This window comes from Dasypus novemcinctus, chromosome 4, assembly GCF_030445035.2.
Source record: "Dasypus novemcinctus isolate mDasNov1 chromosome 4, mDasNov1.1.hap2, whole genome shotgun sequence".
In the NCBI taxonomy this organism is placed as follows: domain Eukaryota; kingdom Metazoa; phylum Chordata; class Mammalia; order Cingulata; family Dasypodidae; genus Dasypus; species Dasypus novemcinctus.
Window position 1 is genome coordinate 15,237,592 of NC_080676.1, and position 23,585 is coordinate 15,261,176.

A 23,585-nucleotide genomic window follows, 5' to 3' on the forward strand; every position below is an offset into this window, starting at 1 on the left:
AAACAATTACAGGCTATTGCTTAAAAGCTTCACTGGTGTATAATGAAATGGAAGCACAGAAGTAGCAACACACCTGATAATTCAGTCTTCCATCACTTCTTCACCTCAAGTGCATGTTTATATTTCCAGAAATAATATAGACCACAAACCAATACTATGGAGTTCCCTCACAAAATAAAAGTTGAAAATGTCCACCAGTTGAACTTGCAGAATATATTATAATAAACTCACAGTGGAAAATGATTAAATATATTTTAGGAATTTTGGAGGAAGGGAAAAGGGAAAAGGAATTGGTCTACAGTGGGTTCTGTTTTAAAAGCTAATTATTACAGGGGGATTTTCCTACAAATGGTAGATAATTTCATTTGCTGAATATAAAATCCTTATGGAGGCTAGGCAGAGATGGGAGTAAATGCAGACACTGCTGGCTGGAGGGTCATTTTCTCTAGACTGTTGAGAGTGGCCTGGTGCTGAAAGACCACCTCACACAGAAGCAGCAGCCAAGGAGAGAGTGGTGAGGACAGCAGGCTGTTCCAGCTGCAGCCAGGCGAGGCGCCGCGAGGAAGCACTTGTTGGGCTGCTCTCTTTGTAAATGAGATGGTTAATTAAGTGAACACCTCCCTCTAACATCACTGCACCACCATCAGAACTTTCAAGTCTGATATGTATTTTGTCTGTGTTTATTGAGTTGATGAGGAAATAAAAAAAAACTTTTTGTTCATCCCCAGCATTTATTATTAAATACCTATAATATGCCAAATATAAATATACAAAGTTGCTAACAGAAAAATGTATCCAGAGCACAGGGTTTCTGCCCCAGTCATTCCCCCATCAGCCACAGCAGCTAATACCGTATTTTGCACATTGTTGCTGAATACGTTTACTCAAAAAAGCAAAATACAAAGACTAGACAATGTGGTTGGGGAATGAATGAATGCATACATACCTACACACATATAATAGTCAGATAAATCCCAAATCCATCTACCCTAGAGTACGCAGAGGCAATCAATCTAGACGGACATGAATATTCAATGCTGCTTTTGTATATTTTCTCTCTCTTTCTCATTTCAACAAACCCACTCACATGTTCAATAAATATGAACAAGAACACACATGTTTTAAATAGATGGGGAGTGGAGATGGCTCAAGCAGTTGAGGCCCTGCTTCCTACATGGGAATTTCCAGATTTGGTCTCCTGTGCCTCTAAAAACAAACAAAAAAAGAACAAGAAACTCAAGGGAGCCAACGGGGCTCCGTGGTTGAGCGTCAGCTTCCCACTTATGAGGACCTGGGTTCAAAACCCCTGCCCTGGTACCTCAAAAAATAAACAGACAGACAGACAAATATTTTTTTTTAAAAAATAACATTTTCTACCTAATTCCAAAACCTATTTTGCACCATTTCAGATTAGCCAGATGGCAGTGCAATACGTTTAATTTACTTGACAGCTAATGATTTCAATCTTTCCTTTTAAAAAAAAGAGACAGTATAGAAAGTGGGAAGTACACTGTTGTTTTGGCTTTCCTTCATCCTAATGAAATACTGTCCACAGCTAATGACTAGGTTTTTTGTGTCTCCATGTTTAAATTGTCTTCACTGCCAGGAAGCAGGAGTTCATCAAATAAATCTGCATTTGTTAGTTAAAATTAAAGACATAGTACTTAGAAAGCTTTGCTCTAAAAAATTTTATTGTCTTCTGTAAAAGCTATATTAAAATTTTAAAAAGGCCAGCATACTGGGTACACAACCTGAATTGTGAGAGGTGTATTTATTTCAGAATACATGTAAATTAATATCTGATGCTCTTTAGGATAATATATATAAATTATACTTACCATAATAACATAAATGATTAAAACGATATTTTCACACACAATTATGAAAAATATACCCTCTCATTATTTTCTTTAAAGTAAATTATTCTAAAGAGATCATCAATATCCTTTGTGCTTTTTTGAAGTATTACATTTTTCTTCCAAATTATGTTTGTTCAGTTTTGTTTGCAGAATTACTGTAATATAAATAAGAATTCCTTGAGGGAACTAATTTTCTGCAGTGTCAAGCTCAGTGCCTGGATTACAGTTTGTGCTAAACACACATATACTGAATTCTGAGTGGGAAACATACTCATCGATCTCACTATTGCAGTTAAATAATATTGAATGAGAAGCCCAAAGGAAAAACCTATTGATGCCACATGAGAAATCAGAAGCAATACCATCATATCATGGTTTCTAATGAAAGTTCAAAATTTTTAATGATTTCAGTCTTTTGTGATTTAAAAAATCTGGTTGTTTTCCTGCCTCAAAAGTTATTTAATTACTTCAAGTGATAACAAAAAATCATCTTTAAAAACAGTTTCAAAGCGTCCAGTTTACCCTCCTGCAAGTCTGTTTCTCCATTCTGTAATGCGATTTGCTTTTACACAGTATTTACTGAGTGCCTGCTAGCAGCATGCCCTGACAATATGTGAATCAGATTCTGCCCTGGCCTGAACTGTATGAGAGAATTCAGCATGATAACTGAACAGATAATAGCCATATACAAAATGATAAGGCATACTGGGTAATAGCAGGAACTTTTTTGAATAACAATACGCCTCCATCTTTAGCCAGAGTTTATCTGTCCTGTGGACCAAGCTCCCAGACTAGAGCCATGAAGAAACTGCTGAAATAATGGCTTGACTTTGTAGTACAACATTGGCTATCACTCTATAGTTTAAATTTAGTCTTCCCTACTGTTATTTTTCATTGTCAGTAGCCTATAAATTTCAAATGGCTTTATCTTTTGTCAAGGTCATAGAGTTAATCACTTTAAACAAATACTTTAATGAACTGGGGAGTTTATATACCAAAATCTTTGAAAAGATATTTTCATAGAGGACATATTCTTTTTGGTATGATAATCACCACCACCCAATAAGCCTTTCAAATATCTCAAATACTGGGCATCTTTCAAATAAAATGCATCTGAATTCTTTTGAATAGTGTTATATACAATAACACCAATGAAAAAGTAAATTCTTCTCTCTTCAAATTCGAACTCTAATAATTGCACCAAAGACTATTTCTAACTAGGTTTATTCTGAAGAATTTTTTCTTAAGCCTTGAAGGAAAAAGGATATGATAACCAAATATTTTACTGGATGTTCCAGTGAATTACTAGATTACTCAGTAATTTGGATAAATTATTCCACCATATGCTTACTTTAGGGGCTGGGATGCTGCTGGTTTGTATTTCATTGTTCCTAGCACAGTACAAGTTACATGGCATTCAGCATGTATCTAATTAATGCACAAGAAAAAAATTGTGTTACAAAAATTAAAACAACTGGTCATCATGTAGTAACTAGGTCTGATCATCTGTCTTCAATGTCACTAGAATAAAAGAAATACATGCTGTAATTCTAAAAGTTTCCCAAAGTGCCTTACATTAAAGCTCTGAATGCTCATTCGTCTTGAGCAGGGGCCATTCTGAAATCATTTCTCTCCATTAGAGAATCTGCAGCTGCCAAGATCCAATATTCATCTCCCCAAATTTTTATTAGCCAATTCAGAAAAACCCATGGTAGAATCCATAGTTGTTCTAAAGAAAAAGGAGATTATCAAACTCTACAAGTCATAGCAAGAGAAAGGAACATATACTGCAGCACGAAATAGCTTGAAAAAATATGTTGAGGTGACTATTCATATGGAGAACTTCAATTTTCATTTTGTTTTAAAAAGAACCCTGGCCAGACATTTATTATTAACTAAATTTAATAGACTATCTCTTATCCTACAGAGCAGACTGATAAATATCTAATATTTCATAGGCTTTATTCTAAATGTTCATCCAAATGTGAGTACAGAATACATATTCTCATGGAAGTGATGTTAGAAAACTGTTTCCAAATTAATTCAAAAAAGCCTTTGTAAATGGGTATGAGGGATCATTTTAGGATGATGGAAATATTCTAAAATTGAATAATGGTGATTGTTGCATAACTGAAAATTTAACAAAAAATCAAATTGTATACTTACGTAAATTTCATGTATGTACACTATATCTCAATAAAGCTGTTAAAATAATGGCCTACCTAAAACCATTAAGTACATAAATCTGTTTTTTTCCCATAAAATTAAATATTACAATTGATATATCCTTGAATATCACATAAGAAATAGGAATATGTTTGATCTGTTAAAATTAATATATTCTGAATCCTGGTCCTTCATCTGAGGCAAACTGTGTACACTGAGATATGTACCCAAGGAAAATCATATTCTTAATCCACATTTCTGTGGATATGAAGCCATTGTAAATAGGACCTCTTAAAGATATGATTTTTAGCTAAAGTGTGACCCAACTGAATGAGAGTGAATCTCAAGCTGGGTTACAGGGGGCCTTATAAAGAGGATCTAGAAGTCACACCAGAGAGAAGGGAGAGGGCATTGCCAAGAGGCAGGAGACAAGGAGTGCAGCAAGCCAGCACCAGCCCGCTACTGACCCTGGAGGAAGCAAGTCGTCCAGCCTCTGAAACCACTAGACTATAATCAAGTCCTGCTGTTGAACCAATGCAGTTGGTGGTATTTGTGAGAAAGCAGCTCTGGCCTATTAAGACATAAATTTAATTAGGAATTTTGTTACAGAATGGGCATCCTGACTGCTGCAAATAATTTATAAGCAGCCTAATTCACTTCTCCCAGACCCCAAACTATTCACAAATTTCAACTGTACTTATCACTCTGTATATAATATTTTTTGAAAAGGGTATTGTTTAAAAAAAATAAGAGGGGGAAATCTCTACAATGGCACCAATTGCCCATCCTCCTTATCTTCTTGGTTAATTTCTCAACATCTGCAGTTCCATAGACATGACAGTCATGGCTTACACATTGTTAATAGTTCTTCTTGGAAATGACTTGACTGAGCTGCACCTCCATGTTTCCAACTGGATGGCTGTTTTCACAGAGGAAATTGACAGAAATTTTCTCTTTGGTTCACTGATGTGTCTATCCCAAACACCAATAGTACCTGGAATATACCGGGCTGTTTTAGTTTCCTAGGATGCTCAAACCAGAAACCATGAAATGGTTGACTTAAACGATGGGAATTTATTAGCTTACTGTCTGAGGGCAAGAAAATGTCCAAATCAAGGCACCATCAAGGTAATACTTTCTTCCCAAAGACTGGTTTCGGGTGATTCTTGGCTCCTCTCCCACACAATAAGGCACATGGCGGCATCTGCTGGTTTCTCCCTTCTTTTCTGGGTTTCAATGCTTTCAACTTCTTGCTTCTGTGGCGTTCTCTATCTCTTTCTGTATTCTTTCCATTTATAAAGGACCCAGTAATAGGATTAAGGACCATCCTGAATGAGGTGGGTCACCCCTCAACTGAAGTAGCCTCATTAAAAGGACCTATCTATAAAAGGTTTACACCCATAGGAATGGATTATCTTTAAGAACATGTTATTCTGGGTTGCACACAGCTTCAAATCATAAGCTTCTTCCATTAAAATAAATTTCATTGTTAACTATCATCTAAATAAAGAAACCCACCCTCGAGTAAGTGCCCCCTTTCTCTTTACAAAGTACTCTTCCCCTTACTAGGACATTGCTCCCAAGGTTAAACCTTATGAACTTGTGGGGAGGGAAGGGATGGGTTTGAAGGTGAGAGTTTGGAAAGGTAAGGGTAGAGGGAAAGGAGTTCTTCCTAAATCCCAAAAGAAGGCTTAAGAAACCTAAAATCATTACTAACATATATGTGGTAACATTTACAAGGAGACTCTGCCTTAAAGTCAAAATTAAAATGCACATATGGTAGGATATGCTGATCAATGTAGTTGATATCCATGGTAATTTTAAACCAAAACATACTCAATATCTAATCTAAATTGTTTTCATGAACTGCTACATGTTAGCAAGAGTGAAAAATATAATAATAGACTCTGTAGAAATAATTCTAGTACAGAAACTAACACACACTAAACCACATTTCATCTTGCATAAATAGGAAACTATTAGCAGAACTTTATATTTTGTCTAGAAAACAGAAGGGGAATTCTAAATATCCAAGTACTGTGAACTCTTTCAAAACTTTTAAGTATTGCATGCACTGGAACACTATTATGTCTATTTTCATTTCAAAATTTATGTCTTTCTTATTTACAATTTGCAAAGAAACAATACTCTTACTTTTCATTAGTAATAATTTGTGTATTTGGATTTTCAAATAAAAATAGAAAACGAGACCTTTCTAAGTTAGAAAGGATAAATGCAAGATAACTTAGGGTGAGCAATCCATGACGGGACAGGAAGGGGAAGGAAGGGAAGGGAAGCCACATCCGCTCCCCAATATCCATCTGAATTACCACATATGCCCACTGTCAAAGAAAAGCTCTACACAGTCATATATATGCCTGTCCTAATTCAATATTAAAATATCAATTTCAAAAACTGTGAGCTCATGCCATATTTTCTAATTAATGTTTATGGAAACTCAACTTTGATCATTATTACATACTTATGTCAGACCATTTTCATGAGTAAAATCTATGTTTCAATGTGATAACCAGGTCCTGAGCCTCAACAGACCCCAGCACCTACAATCTGATCTATTGGACTTACCACACTCAGCTAAGATGGAGTTGAAGAAGGACAACCACCACACCATGGAGCCTAGAGTGATTACAATTGAAAATGGGAGGATTGCATCCAGCATCCATGTGGAATCTGAGTCTCCTCTTGACATAGAGGTGCAATGGACACAACCAATCCAATGTCCACATAGAAGAGGTGGCATTGGATTGGGAAAAGTGGACATGGTGGACGATGGGTATGGGGAAAGGCAGGAAGAGATGAGAGGTGGAGGCATCTTTGGGACATGGAGCTGCCCTGGATGGTGCTTCAGAGGTAATCACCGGACATTGTAAATCCTCACAGGGCCCACTGGATGGAATGGAGGAGAGTATGGGCCATGACGTGAACCATTGTCTATGAGGTGCAGAGGTGCCCAAAGATGTACTTACCAAATCCAATGGATGTGTCATGATGATGGGAACGAGTGTTGTTGGGGGGGGGAGAGGGGGGGTGGGGGGGTGGGGTTGAATGGGACCTCACATATATATTTTTAATGTAATATTATTACAAAGTCAATAAAAAATAAAAAATAAAAAATAAAAAAATCTATGTTTCAAAACATTGATTCTCTGTTTTAAAATAATTTAACATATGACCCAGAAATAAAAATGTCAATTCTTTTTTAAAAACAATTTAATATATGATCTTAAAAAACTGTTGAAAGAAACAAATGTTTTTACCATTCAGTAAACAATACAATCAGATCTTCTTGATCAGCATAATGCTCCATGACTTCTTTCATTAATCTCACTTTTTGGCCCCCTCCAATGCTATTCATTCCAGTACCACCTCTCCATTCTTCTCCTTGACCAAGGACCTATAAATGAAGTGAGCATTTCATCTCAGCAAAACTCATATTATGATAGTACCATAAAAATCTGAACATCATCAGCAACTTACACAGTACTGCCCAGCAACCACTCTTTACATGTTTCTCTAAATCATGATTCTAGAAAGAAAAAAATTGATGGCTAGGTCATGTCATAATTCTTCAATGTTATTCACCCTTAAAAAAATGCCATTCCACGTTTTACTATTATAAAAGTAAAGGATCTAATCCAAGAGATGGGCACAGTAAGTACCTCTCATATTGTATTCCTATTTGTTCAGATGAAAATGAAAAAGAAAATGAAGAATCTTCTATAACACTTTTTTAATCTGGCAGGAAACCTATATGATGAACATGGAAAGCTCTGGAAGCTCAGTGACTCCTGGATTGGACCCTTAATCAATTTTCCTGCCAAAACAAAATTGATCATTTAGGAAAACACACAATGGCATGAAGCAAATGTCACCTTCCTTACCTTACAAATCTCAATCCTTTAGAACTCTCAAGGGCTTAATAACAATTTATCAGTGCCAGAAATTACCTTAGGCACACTTAATCAGAGCCAAACTGCTTACATGTCTTTTCACTATTTTCCTTAGGCTCAGCACCAGGCCCCAGAATTGGAAGTGCACTGCCGACACAACTGGCGCTGAGGGGGCAGGAAGTGTAAGAACCCCTTGCACATACACCTTTTATCTTAGTCTCATCAAAACAAAGCTGAAGTTGTCAAAATAATGACCTCCTAGGAGATTTGAGAAATTAAGAGGAAATGAAAAAGAAATATAAAAGACTAAAATAAATTTATAAAATAAATACAGTTCCAGCTTTACTTGACACTGGGCACAATGTAAATCTGGCAGGCAAAGCCTGGACAGGTGAGCACTCCAGCTTCATGCCCCTTGTCATCATTTCACCACCAACTACATCTGTGTTGAAGGCTGGAAGACAAATGCCCAGCCAAGGAAACTCAAACTAATGTAAATCTGGAGTCCTATTGGGGCTAATCTAATAGAATTTTAATTCTTACCCTAAAATGTGGCTCCTACAGCCTTGAGATTTGCTACTCTGCGATTGTGGACTTATCCAACCCTGTAGCAAGTCCTGGGCCCAACCACATCCCAGAGCCCACTCTGTGCTGTGCATTGTATTAACACCCGCTGTGTATAGTCTTCCCATTACATCAATGGTACGTAAATGCTAATGTGCATAGAATGCCATGGAGATTCTTGTCAAGGCACAGACTTCTGGGTCCCACTCCCAGGGTTTCTGATTCAGTAGGTCTAAGGTGGGCACTGAGAATTTTCATTGCTAACACTTCTCCAGGAGGTAATGATGCTGCTAGTGGCCTGGGGTTCACACTTAGAGAACCATTGCACTGCATAATGGGGCGACAGCAGAAAGATCATTAAGCTCAAAATTAAGTCAAATGGGCTTGACACCTCATAGCTACATAACATGGAGCAAGTTTTCTCCACCCATAAAAAGAAAACATTAACATCTACCTTATATAGTTCATATATCTATACTAATATATCTATCAGGGTATAGACTAAACAGCTAGTCATTAACACTAAATCTCTTTTCGCACAAAGTTTAGCCTCATTGACATTTGTTCTAAATTAACATATGTACAGTGGTTATATAGCAAACCCTATATTTCTTCTACTATACACATCAAATAATGAAAAGCAATTTTTCTCTTTTTTCTATATTCATATATTTTTTTCAAAATTTCCTTCCTGAGTTACCTTGTGACCCCTCTTATTTGAAGAAAAGACCTAGCTGAAATATCTTCCATTCTACTGAAATAAAGAGGAGTAAAAGATAAAAGAAATAGGAAAGGAGAATGGAAGGGGGAAGGGAAGGGAAAGAAAGGAAAAAAAAAGGAAATAAGCTTTGCATAACGCAGTGTATTTCTATCAACTTGCCCAGGTCTTCTCTGATGATTTATCAATGAATTTTCTCCTGGAAATATCTTCTAAAATTCTTCTATACATTTTTTATACTTTTTTTATTTTTATTTTTGAAATACTTTAGACTACATAAAAAATATAGGGGATTCCCATATGCCCCACTCCCTACCACTCCTGAACATTCCCTCCTTAACATCTTTCATTAGTGTGTACACTATGTTACACACTAACATACAGTTTGTTACAACTGATGAACACATATTAGAGCATTGCCACTAAGTGTGAAACATAGATTACATTATAGTTTACACTCTGTCCCACACAATTTTCTAAGTTATGACAAAAGATATAATGGCCTGTGTCCATCATTGCAATGTCATTAAGGACAATTCCAACATCATGAAAATGCCCCTATATTACCTATTTTTCCCTCTCCCTCCCCTCAGAATCTCTAGTGGCCACTGCCTCCACATCAATAATAAAAGTTCCTCCATTGCTACAGTCACAATAAGTCTAGAGTAGAATAACCATAAGTCTATTCTAGTCCATTGTTCATTCCCCAATCCTGAGGATTCTGGGATGGTGATGTCCTCTTGCCTCTAATTGAGAAGGATCTTAGAACACATGGGGCAGATGGGTGGGACCATCTTGCTTGCAGTTGCAGACTCTAAGTTCCTTGGGATGGTCATTGTCCATCATCATCTCCTTAGTAGTTGTCCTGGGTGATTCCAATGAACTGGAGAGTAGGTGTTAAAACTCTGTTGAGATTCAGGGCCAACTGGCACATGGAGAGCCCAAAGATTTAAGTCTCTTGGACATATACCTATCAACTACTAATTACAGGTTCAAATAGAAGGGACAGAAGAGCTATGTGTAGGGAAACCATAAATGAGTCTAACTCTGTCATGTTGGGGAGATTAAGGGAGAGGGGAAAAGGGGGAGGATGTTGGGTATATGGGAATCCCCTATATTCCTTAAGAGAATTTCCTGTAATCTAAAGCTTCTTTGAAGATAAAATGAAAAAAATAAGACACAGGGAAATACAGAAAAAAATGTCACTGCACATATAAGACAACAGATCTTACAGTGATACAAGACATAATGTCAAAAAATATTTTATAATTTCAAATTTTTTCAATTTTTTTGTATTTTATTTGTTACTTTTTAAAACTAAAACTCTTTTATACTTTTACAATGATCCCAAAATGCCTCTAAAATAAACAAAAAAATAGGAAAATAAAATTTTTGACAAAGGAACAGAAAAGGTATCATATCCCTTCAAAATCATATTTGCAATTCTCTGTAAACAAAGAAACACATTATGGTAAACAAACATTACAGATGAAGTTCTTCAAAGTAGGGGTAAAAAACAGTTAAATCTTAGTTACAATGGGCTGTAAAATAGCTTCAAAGGAAATACAAATACATGTTGTTTCTGTTGTGTTATAGAACATGTTAATAACAAAATGTAAATATTAAGAAATTATTGTCTGGCAAAGTATAAATGTGATCAAAACATTTTTAAAACCATCAAGTGTATATAAAGTATTAGCAAATATATAATCAAATTGTGTGGATTAAAGATGTTGTTATGATGAAAAGTATACTTTAGGCATGTATTCTAACATCTCCATGAATTAAAGGATATACCATACCTTCACAGTATAATTGAAGTATTTGGCTGACTGCATAAATCGATGGAATCCATCATTCTCTTTTGTTGCTACAGTTATGACTAATAATTTATCTGCCAAGACAAAAGGAAATAACATAAAACAGTTTACAAAGACGTTAAATGGTAGCACTTTACAACCCAAAATAATGATTAGAGACCACATTAAAACTCATAGGAATACTTTGGTTTGTTAAAGTACATAAGACTAAACAAAAAGCTATTTAAAAAAAACAGGCAATTCAAACTGCCAAATGATGAACAGCCAAATGATTATTTTAATGGTAAGAAAGTGTGTTAGTGCTTAGGGAAAATCATGACCTTGAAAGAATACTCAACAGAGGATAAAAATGTCCATAACATATGCATATATTTTATTTGCAAAGGCATTGTCACCCATAAATCGCACACCTCCTTGATATATCGCACACCTAAATGATGACCTAAAGCACATGACATTTATCAAAATACTAATGTGCAAATAAAGTAAGTATATTTAAAATATTTTTAAATTAACTATTCCATTTTTAAAAACAAGATTCTACTTATAAAGTTTCAAACTGAACTTAAATGAATAAGAAATCTGACGTGTCACTATTCATATAAATTTTGAAATGGAGAACACCAGAAGTTATTTTGCAAGAGTAAAGAGTCTGGGAAGCGGATATGGCTCAACTGATAGAGCATCTGCCTATCACATGGGAGGTCCAGGGTTCAAACCCGGGGCCTCCTGACCCATGTGGTGAGCTGGCCCACGCACAATGCTGATGAGCGCAAGGAGTGCCGTGCCACATAGGGATATCCCCCATGTAGGGGAGCCACCCCCCCCCACCCCGGCAAGGAATGCACCCCATAAGGAGAGCCACCCTGTGCAAAAAAAGTGCAGCCTGCCCAGGAGTGGCGCTGCACACAAGGAGAGTTGATGCAGCAAGATGACGCAACAAAAAGAAACACAGATTCCCGGCGCTGCTGTCAAGAATGCAATCAGACACTGAAAACACACAGCAAATGGACACAAAGAGCAGACAACGGGGTGGGGGTTGGAGAGAAATAAATTTTAAAACATAAATCTTAAAAAAAAAAAAAAAAAGAGTATTCCTTTTTAAAATCTCTTTTCTCTGCAATAAAATGACTTATTTAGAGATAATTTTCTTTCTCTACATAAATCATATGAATTAACTATATTAATTTTGACTGGACAGATTTGAACACTTACCATTTACAGTACAAAATTAATGGTGACGAGTTTATCTCTAAAAGGAAAATTATGTTGGCCAGACCCTTGGGTAGACAGAAATGTTACACAATCCAATGACTCAGAAGGCAAAGTTTAAAAAATGTGTTGCCGGACCATATCTAACGATCATATGCCAAATGAAGATTCCTGCTGTTTCCCAGTACTATTGCCAATTATTAGAAGCCAAAAGCAAATAATAATTAACTTTGTTAAAGGAAGGTATGTTTAATAAAATTACATACAAATATCCGTTTCATCTTACCCTGTTATTCAATGTCATATGATGAGAAATAAATCTTAATTGGGGAAAGTAAAAGAAGTGCTGGCACCACACACCAGCTTTAACTAACAATTCAGAGTTCATCTTTCTCTCCATTTATGAAGTATTCTTGCAAAAAATTTAACGTGAATTTGATACATCTTTACATTACAAGTTTACCAGAAATAAAGAGAAGAACATAAGTGAGGGGAAAGGGATACAATCCATAAAAGCCAACACATGAGAAATTCTACAAGGACAAAAGGGTGGTGGGGTGGGAAAGAGACACCGTTCTATTTTAGTAATTGAATTAAGAAACAACTCAAACAAAACTTTAGTTGTATACGGATTTCAAGAAACTAACTGCAAAAACACATTCAGGAAAAAAATGGGAGAAATTTGAATACTGATTAGATATTCGTTAATACTAAGACGTTATTTTTCGCCTGATAATGACACAGATGTCATTTTTTTTAAAGGAGCCCTTAATTTTGTGGCACATTCTAAACTATTTATCCATGAAATGAAAGAATGTCTGGGAACTGGGAGACACCTCACCCTCTTGCTACTGCAAAGGCTGCCTCCCAGAGTCCTGGTTAGTCATTCAGTTCTCTCAGGTTCCATGTGGCCCTGTGGGGACGGCAGTATCCTCCTCCACCAGGCTGAGTATATATGACTAATAAACTGCTGTTGATCTCACCTATCCAGTGTCAAGTGTGGTGGGTCTGGCCATCTCCATAGCCCTGGGGCAGACTCCCTTCCTCACCGATGGGGTGAATAGGAGGTGATTAAAACAGCCAGTACAGTGCAGGGGTTCGTAACTTTTACTGGACTAAATAGTAAAAATTTAGCCACATACACTCTCTGGCACATGGTTTTCGTGTTTTTTTTCCACAACCCTGTAAAAATGAAAGAAACATTCTTAGTTGGTGCTAGTCAGTGGGAAGGTCATGAGCCATATTTTGGATGGCAGGTCATAGTTTGCCACTCTGGTTGGCTTCCTGATATGAATAGATCCTGTGACTAAACTGCACAAATAACTTGGTTTATAAAGAACACCTGCTTTCCCTCTAGGAGTTTGAAATTTTAGAATGTGCTAAGTAAGGAGTGACCACTCCTAGTCAAAGCCTTGGGCGCTGAGTCTGAAATGAGCTTCCCTGGTAGACAATATTTTGTGCATGTTGTTACAATACGTTGCTAGGGGAATTAAAAGCATCTTTTGTGACTCCAGGAGAAAGGACTATTGGAAGACTGTCCCCGGTTTTCTTCAGACTTTGCCCCAGGCAAGTGTCTCTTTGTTGATTTTTTGTTTTATCCTCTTGCTTTAATAAGTTGTAGTACTGTGTAAACAACATGCTGAGTCCTTTGGGTGCTCTTAGCTAATGATCAAACCTGCAGCTGATCATGAAGATTCCTGATCCATTATGCATCTAGATACAACAACCAAGTCTTCATGTGAAAAAGAATGACAGGCCAAACTGGTTATGTGTCTGATACAGGGATGGGTACTATTTAGGTTGGTGCAAAAGTAACTGCAGTTTTTCATTGTTGAAACTTGCCACTTGATATTGGCATACATTCTTATATGTGGCTATGTTATACATCGTTTTAATGTGCATTTCTTGCTTTATGTTTTTTTGCTAATGACTTATTACTTGTTAATTGTTTTATATTTATTTTACACTATGGAAATTATGTTAGGCAAAAAGCAAATTTGAGCAGCAGAGACAACTTGCAACATCAACAATGCATTTGGCCCAGAAACTGCTAACAAACGTGCCCTGCAGTGGTGGTTCAAGAAGTTTTGCAAAGGAGACAAGAGCCTTGAAGATGAGGAGCATAGTGGCTGGCCATTTAAGTTGACAATGACCAACTGAGAGCAATGATTGAAGCTGATCCTCTTAAACTACACGAGAAGGTGCCACACAACTCAACATTGACCTTTATATGGCCATTCACCATTTGAAGCAAATTGGAAAGGTGAAAAAGCTCGATTAAATGGGTGCCTCATGAGCTGGCCAAAAATAAAAAATATTGTCATTTTGATATGTTGTCTTCTCTTATTCTATGTAACAATAATGAACCATTTTTCAATCTGATTGTGACATGTGACAATAAGTGGATTTTATACGACAACCAGCAACAACCATCTCAGTGGTTGCACTGCAAAGAAGCTCCAAAGCACTTCCCAAAGCCAAACTTGCACCAAAATTAGAACATGGTCACTGTTTGGTGGTCTGCTGCTGGTCTGATCCACTACAGCTTTCTGAATCCCAGTGAAACGATTACACCAGAGAAGTATGCTCAGCAATAGATTAGATGCACCAAAACTTTACAAAGCCCACAGCCACCACTGGCCAAAAGAAAGGGCCCAGTTCTTCTCCCCGACAATGCCCAACTCCACATCACACAACCAATGCTTCAAAAGTTGAACAAATTGGGCTACAAAGTTTTGCCTCATCTACCATGATCATCTGACCTCTCGCTAACCCACTACCACTTCTTTAAACATCTCAACAACTTTTGCAGGGAAAACATTTCCACAAACAGCAGGATGCAGAAAATATTTTCCAAGGCTTTGTCAAATCCCAAAGCATAGATTTTTATGCTACACAGAATAAGTAAACTTATTTTTCATTGGCAAAAATGAGTTGATTGTAATTGTTCCTATTTTGATTAATAAGGATGTGATTGAGCCTAGTTATAATGATTTAAAATTCACTATCCAAAACTGCAATTCCTTTTGCACCAACCAAATAGATTCTGGGCTGAGAAGCCAGGCTAGTGAGATAAAAGATTTCAAAAGGACTTAAGAAAAAAAAGGAATATTTAGTTCTCAAGGCAATCATGCTCTACTCCTCGACTGACTGAGAGTGTTTCCAGTTAAAAGTAAATTGTAAACTTGGGGACAGTCTAGAAAAGCCTACTTCTTTCACACGGGGAGAAAACAAGGCCTAAAGGGGAAACAATACTTATCTGGGATCCTGCAGCTAGGCAATAACCAATCAAGGATTTCCAATTCCTAAAAACATGGTTTTCCTTTACCATATTGCACAATTTGTTGCTTTCATAAGTACTGAGTCACCCAAACACTATGATAAATAAACTGAAACCATAAATCTAGGTGGCAAGAGAGTAAATTTTATTTTGTGGAGTTGCTGAAATTCAAAACAAAAATTCCTCAACAGCAATTCATGCTATAATTTCAAAGAAGAAAAGAGCCTAAAAAAGATGTCAAACAGGCATCAGAGAATTCCCTAGCATTTTCATAGGAAAAAAGAAAAGGAAAGGAATGCTTAGAAAAAGAAATACACAACAACAACAACAAAAAACATTCTGAACGCTAATGCCTTAGCTTCTAAAGCCCGCTATGGACACTGCCTAAACACTGGAGAGGGGAAGTGGTAATGACAGGTATGAGGGGCTTATAGGGTGACCAGCTATCCCAGTTTGCCCAGGACTAAGAAATGCTCAAGAGCATGGGACTTTCAGTTTTAACCTAGCTGACTTCACAGCAGACAGTACAGTAGAAAAGGAGAGGGAGAGTATTGTCAGTTATGTGTAAAAGGCTGGATGGCAAACAGTCCTAAGTAAGAGCACATTCAGTGAAGTATAAACCCTTCTAGGACCATTAGGCCAGCAGCAGGGATCAGGTGAAGCAGCACGAGGCCAGGACCCCCAAGACCCAGGCACCTAAAAGATCATGGTACATGTACTGAGACTACCTTCCTCCCTCATAAATAATTAAACCATAATATACATCTAATTTTCTTTTCAAATAAAGATAAATGTGTGCACATGCTAAAATGAATAGCTTTTATTAGGTTTTGTGATTTTCTTTTGGGTGCCCATTTTTTTCTGGTGATCATATACTTAGTTTGTTTATTGACTAACCTAGTATTGAAAGGAAGACAAGTTCCAAGACAGCTCAACGGAACGCAACAGAGCTAGACATATTATAAAGAATTCCTAGTCACTAGCTGAATTTACAGTCTTATGAAAACTTAAAGACATTTAATAAAAATAGATGATTATATTGCAAAAAAAACTCCATCAAAATGAGCATATTTGTGGTCCATAAATGTTGAATAATTATTGGGCTGAAACTGGAATTTTAGAATCAGAGGCTTAATTTTTTTCTACTATAAGGTGTAATTTTTAATATAAAAAATTAAAAATTTTTAATATAAAAAATCATATCAATTATAGCCACCATTGATCAAGAAAGTATACTGGCACACTTAAATAAATTTATATTTTTCTAATCTATACATATAATCTTACCAACCATATAATTTATTCAATCTGTTAAAAAAATCTATTCAAGAACCTTTTGCAATAATTATCTTTAGTAATAGCCCACCTTCCCTCACCACCTCTACACATCCCCACTTCTGCCTCTTAACAACAATCCATGATCAGTGTTGAGAACGCAACGTAAACAAGTTTGAAAATAGGAAAGAGAAAAAAAACAGGACGCACTCCTCCACATGCATCCAAATTCTCTCCCAGAAGTCTGGAGATAATATTCAAGCACTGGGTTGCAGCCAAAAACCATGCACTGAGTGCTCACATTTTCTTCAAAGTTTAGAAGAGTAAAACAAACTTCAAATAGTAACACTCATGCTAAGAGGTATTCCGATCAGAATAAGTAAAAAGTGACTTAAATGTTTGAAGGGAGACAAAAGTTTGTCCTGCAGATCTTACTTGAATACCAGCTAAAACTGAGCCAATAACATGAGGCAGCTGGCAAAATAAAAAATGAAACGGTGATTCTACTGTAATCTGTATAGCCCATGTGTAGAAAATTAGCAGATGTTTAGCATGCCATATTAGGAAAGAATTTTTCTACCTGAAAAAGACTTAGCACCGACCCCACCAATTAATCACATTTGAAAAGAAAAAATAAAATGAATTTCCTGTATATGGTTTTAGAGGAAAGTACTGACAGGGTGGAAGGTGGGATGCCTAATGGAGGAGAGGCAGATTTTGTATCAGTAACAAGAACAATTAAAAGTACTCAGAATGAATGGACTGTCATGAAAGAATATGTTCCCTATTTTTATAAATATTTAAACAAACAATATAGGAACATTTTTCCAGTAATTATGACTAAGAGAGCATATTTAATCCTTTCAATGAATTTTATATACTATATATAATTTTAAAGTCAGAAGAAAAAGGATCTTTCCCTTCACAGGCAGTAAAGACTTAAATTTGTTGAATTCTAAGGGTGCAAAGACTACTACAACTTCCAAGAAAGAAGGATGTACCAGTAATGCGAACCTCCTTTGGGGAGGATGGGATAACACATCTGCTGGCCAAATGCGTTATCATAGACTCTGAATGGCCTGCCAGAAATCTGGACCCAAGGTTGCACAGTTTATTGAAACAAATTTCATCTACTGCTGTCTATTCAATATTTCACAAAGGCAGTAAAAGTATTTCCCAGACTTTCTTCCACATTCCTCCAGTTTACTTTTTACCAGTTTACCTTTTAACTTTATCATCTTTGTCAGGCAGAAATTTTTTTCCCTGTAATATTTTTAATCAGCCATTAGCTTTTTTGTCTTTTGTATGGCTTAAAGCCATACTTTAGAAAGGCCTTCCATATTCTGCGATCCAACAGTGATTACTCTTATTTTCCAAGTTTCATTTTTTTACATTTAAATCATTTGTAATATTGTTGATGTTGAATAAATAAAACACTGAACCTGCCGAGGTTTTAGCTCATATATTCCAAACATTGACATTCTGGCTTCCATTAAGAATTAACAAAGTCTATGAATACTTACCATGTTAGTATTTTAATGAGACTTATTTATTTCAATTTTGATTGCAAGGTGATCTATAACATTTTTAAAAGACAGAATAAACCTAAAGGTAGTTTATGTCTTAAAATACACATATTTTGAAAACAATAACAGTAAGAGGAAGAGGGCTTCATAACTTTTTTTTCTCCCTAAGTTACTTATAATATTTTGATTTGGTAAAACGCCCCATAAAGAAGATTCTGTAGGTTTTCCCATCCCATAGGATGTAGTCACCTCTGATGCATTCCACCTCTTGTTGTCTGAGTGCCTGATTTTTCCCCTCTTTTTGCTTTATCTCTCAATTACGAATAGTAACATGCTTAAATTCTGAAACTGGTTGCACTTTTAAAGATATTCATCAACACTGTCACTGACAGTCACTGCTGGACAAGACTGGCCTGTGTCTGATTAACCTCTGAGACTTCATGTCAGCTACTCTCCACATCCAGCTTCAGTCACACCAGCCATGGGTCATCCCAACCCCTATACTTCTAGTTCTAGGTTAATTCCATGGAATGGAGATGGAGTGGGAGTGTGGAAGCTTGCACACACCTCTACTTGGGCCTTGGAATGCTTGAGGGTCTGCAGCAGTGGAAGTCAGCCCAATTGGCTCTAATATTTTTTGAGGAACAGAGGTAGCTGAAGGCCCAGAAATGTAAAAGTTTGTCTTCAATGTTCATTTACCACTGAGTCTAAGGTTGGTTTCTGAAAGGCCATAAATTAAGAGAACTGTTGACACAATGCATAACTTTTCTTTTAATTACCAGGTTCCAAATGTCTTAAGTATGGAACCATAAAATACAAAGAAGCACAGAATTTTTAACCTGGAAGGAGACTTGGTACTCTAAGAAAATCTTGGTAGCTTTTTTTTTGGTTATTGATTATATTTGGTATGCAATAAATGCAAAGCACAATAAAATGAGGTATGCCTGTGTAGCAGTTTGATACGGTTTGTGAATTTCAAAATAGACATTGGATTATGTTTGTGAATCGGTCTGTTCCTCTGGGTATATTAAATTGGATGGATTCAGACGTTTTACTCTCACTTGATTAAATAATGATTAAGGCTTTGATTGGGCCATGTCAGTAGGATATTGAGTCCCCACCCCCTTGGTGGGCATGGACTCACACATGAAACCACACTGCAGAGCAGACTTTCGAGTTTTAATGCTGGAGCTCCAGGAAGTAAATACACAGAGAAGCAGGTACGTGAGGGAAGAAAGAAGGCTCCGTTACACACAGCAGAGGCTGCGGGAAGAGAGATGAGCCATTCGCCTGATAATTTACAGATGGCCTTGTTGCAAAAACAGAGCAGCTGAGCCTGGAGAAAATGAGCCCCGGGAGAGAGATGAGACTTATCCCAGACTATAGCTGACCACGGAGTCTTAAAAGGAAGAGGAAGCCTGAACCGTGGCAGACATCGGCAGACATCTTGCTCCTACACGTGGCAACAGACTTTGCTGAGGAAAGTAACTTACACTTTATGGCTTGGTAACTGTGAGCTTCTACCCCCAACAAACACCTTTTATAAAAGCCAACAGATTTCTGGTATTTTTGCATCAGCACCCCTTTGGCTGACTAATACAGCCTATAATGTTGTTATCCAAGTGTTTATTTAGTAGCTTGACAGTGCTGAAAATGAGGCCCCCAAAATAGAAATTTGCAAGGCATGTTGGATTGTTCGGCTCCAGGAAGAAGGCCAAAACAGCGACTGTGATTTACTGAGTTGTGCCTGTGGGAGAGGGAATGCTGCAAAATATTATAGTGATAAAAATTTATAGAGCAGCTTAAAACAGATTTTTAAGTTTACAGAAATTGTCATAAAACCAAGCAAGGCAAATTGGAATAAATGGCAGGAAAATCTGGCCTCATAACTGTAAGATCACTTTTGTTGCCAACCAGCCCTGGGTCAGTTGTGGTTTGTACCAAGCATCAAGTATTTTGATTTGACAGGGACTGGAATGTGCAGACGATGGTCTTATAATCTGATGCTGTATGTGAATTTGAAAGCTTTATTTTTTAATTTAGCTTTTATTTACTGTTTGTTATTTGTTCTTAAAATTATTTTTAAAGGCAAGAAATGGGAGATCTATATGCCCTAAAAATACTCCCCTTTGCCATTTGGATCAATGGAAAATTTACCTTGTAATATGCAAGGTTTGGGTTATGTAATATTATCACTGACTCATCCTTTACATAAAAATGCAGCTACCCTAGAGGGTGAAAAAGGTCCTGTGGTAAGTTGCATTATGACCCCATAGAATCATGTTCTTAATTTAATCCCTTCCTGTGGGTGTGATCCCATTGTAAGCACAAACTTTTTTGGAGATGTTATTTTTAATTACGATATGACTACCTGAACCAGAATGGATCTTATTCCTATTTCAAGATGCCTTACAGAGACAGCCACAAGAAAAAGCCATGGTAAAAGCCAGAAGCTGGAAGTCTATGGACCTGCCTGGAATGGAAAGGAGAGGATATGGCCATGTGCATTGCCATGGGATAAAAAAGCGAAGCAACCACAAGGATCACCAGCCAGCCAGAACGCCACTGGCCCCAGAAGGAGCGAGCCTTTTAGTCCCAGGAACCAAGAGCCAATACATTCCTTTGGTTAGCCAACCTCGCATTTGTGATTGCAGACGGTAAAGTATGATAAGTCTCTATTGATTCTGCTATGTAGTACCCCTCATTTTCAAAAGGGGATGGAGGAAGAGAAACTAGAAAGAGACTGAGAACAGAGAGGGAAAAAACAGTAGGGATAAGCAACAAGAGAGAATAAATCAAAACAGCTGGACAAAGAATTTGGCACTAAATATTTTTGCTAATTGGATCAAACAAGAAAATTTGTTGGATTACACAGTTTTCTATTTACAGAAAAATACTTTACACACATTGATTTAGAAAACAATTTTCCTGAGGATAAAAAACTGTATAGAAAGTCATTAGTTCTGATTAATAAAGGACATTAAATAACAAGAGAATAGCTTCAGTTATGGTTTAGAGATACTTGCTTCATCCTTGTGAAAAATAAAGTATGGTATTAAATTTTAACTTTGTAATTCATTTTCTGTGAAGAACAGTCATAAGTGACATCTGGTCAATGATATAGTTACCAATAACACTAACCCTCCTAACTCTAAGGATAGACGCGATTGCAAAGAGAGAGCCTCTGAGACATTAGTATCCCTAACTTATATTGAATCCTACACTATTATGCATACAGTCAATTCTTCACCTAAGGAATTAATAGCCTACACTTTCAGGTCTTTTAAGTGTGAATTCCTCAGAGTTCTTCCCTAACCTTCCAACTTAAAACACTTCTCTTTTTTTAAATTAATTTTTTTTTAAATTTTAAAGGAACTTTAGATTATATAAATGTTACATAAAAAAATAGGGGATTCCCATATGCCTTACTTCCTCCCCCTCCCACCCTTTCCCACATCAACAACATCCTTTATTAGTGTGGTGCATTTGTTACAACCGATGAACACATATTGAAGCATTGCTACTAACTGTGGACTGGAGTCTACATTTTTTAAACTATTATTATTATTTCATTTTCTTATTAATTTTATTTGGCTATTTTGTTGGCTTCATTTTTGGAGAGGTTTTGGATCACAGAAGAGTCTGAACTGTGGCAGGGAGGATCACTGGTGTGGGTGTCAGTGACGGGGAGATGCTCGGGGAGGGTGCACCTGGGGCAAACCCCCTAAGGCATATGAATATGTTCAAGTGGTCGGGGGCATTGTCTCAGCGGGTGCAGACTGACACAATAACCAAAAGAATATTGAATTCTCATCCTGGGGAGTCCTGCTACACTCTCTAACAGGATGGCAAGAATCCCCTGAGAGCATGGGCAGTGCACGGGGAAGGAGGACAGATCATTACCCCAGGCCCTTGATACTGACAACTGTACTTATGAACCTTTTCTTCTGAAATTGAAACTTGGCTTAGTTTTATATATTGTCTAAGAGTTATCTCCTGAAAGCCTCCTTGTTGCACAAATGTAGCTTCCTCTCTTAAAACCTCTCTTCTCACTTGCTTTTCAACTCATTCTTAGAACTTAGCACAATTTCCACTTGTGCAATTATTTGTTTTTTACTACCCCATTATATTTTAAGATCCATAAAATTAGAGGACATTCCCTCTTTACTTCCTTCCAAAAACTTTTGATTGAACCCCTCAACAAGGAGGTCGGGCTATATCAGCTCCTGTAGTTTACATTCTCCTGTTTATTCAATTTTAGTGTTTGCTATTTTCGCCATTGTATCCTCAATATTTAAACATACTGCCCGGTTCACAGTGACCATTCAATAAATCCTTTTGAAAGAATGAAGAAGAAAACCCATTAGGCATTATTCACAGGGTTCAAAGGCGGGTGGGATCAGTATTAAACCTACAGTTGAAGAGCATGAACTTCCCCAAGGCAGGGGGGGGCTCTTTTCCCCCATCCTAGATGGAATTCCCAAGTGTCCTGCGCCCATGGTACTCCTTTTGTGCCCAAGAGTTTCTTTCTGACCACAGTGATCCAACTTTTTGAAAAAGGAAGTAAGATTATCCCAGAGATTCCGAATTATAAATTGGTATAGGGTAGGCTCCAGGCATCAGAATTTTTAGAAAGCATTTCTGTCAATTTTATTATGCTTGCAGAGTTGAAAATTACTATCATAAAAGAAGAATGGTATGGTGTTTATCTCCAGAGGTTCCTTCTGCCTTCAATTACTACTTGATTTTTTTTTGGCTGAGAAGTTTATAGGTTGTTTGCATATATTTTTGTTCCCAATTTTTAATTTTTTCCATGACTTTCTAATAATTATCAAAACAGCACCATTTTTCTCCGAATACCATAAAAGTCTGAAATAATTTTACTCCTTAAACCTGAAAATATTTTAGGTCAACCTGACTTTTCTTTCACTTAAAACTATACCTAGCTTAATGTTAGATCTTATTTTATAAACTTCATCTGGGCAGTATATGCAACTTCAGTAAGCTGCATGCTAAATCTCTAAAGACTTCTTGTGATAATGATCATTTCATTGTTGGCTGAATATTTTTGAAATATAATTTAATACAGTTAACTTTGTACTTGTCCTTCTGGCCATAATTAACGTAAACCATTCAACTGTTTCTTTATTTTGCTTATGATTAAAGATAGGAAAACCATTTACTGACTTTATTTAATACACAGTATGATCAAATGAGCTTCCTAATCCTCAGTACATAATATACTGTAGAAATT

At 36.7% G+C, this 23,585-nt stretch overlaps 1 protein-coding gene across 3 annotated transcripts in view; it reads right to left on the reverse strand.

Annotated features, from left to right (window-relative positions):
* The window catches only part of PLOD2 (procollagen-lysine,2-oxoglutarate 5-dioxygenase 2), a 113,141-nt gene that overhangs the window by 44,765 nt on the left and 44,791 nt on the right, over positions 1-23,585 (reverse strand). For all 3 annotated transcript variants that reach the window (XM_058295121.2, XM_058295122.2, XM_058295123.2), the window contains exons 2-3: positions 11,021-11,112; positions 7,304-7,440 (exon numbers count right to left, since the gene is read on the reverse strand). In XM_058295121.2, coding sequence (XP_058151104.1) covers positions 7,304-7,440; positions 11,021-11,112 — 229 coding nt within the window. The remainder of the gene's footprint in view (positions 1-7,303; positions 7,441-11,020; positions 11,113-23,585) is intronic.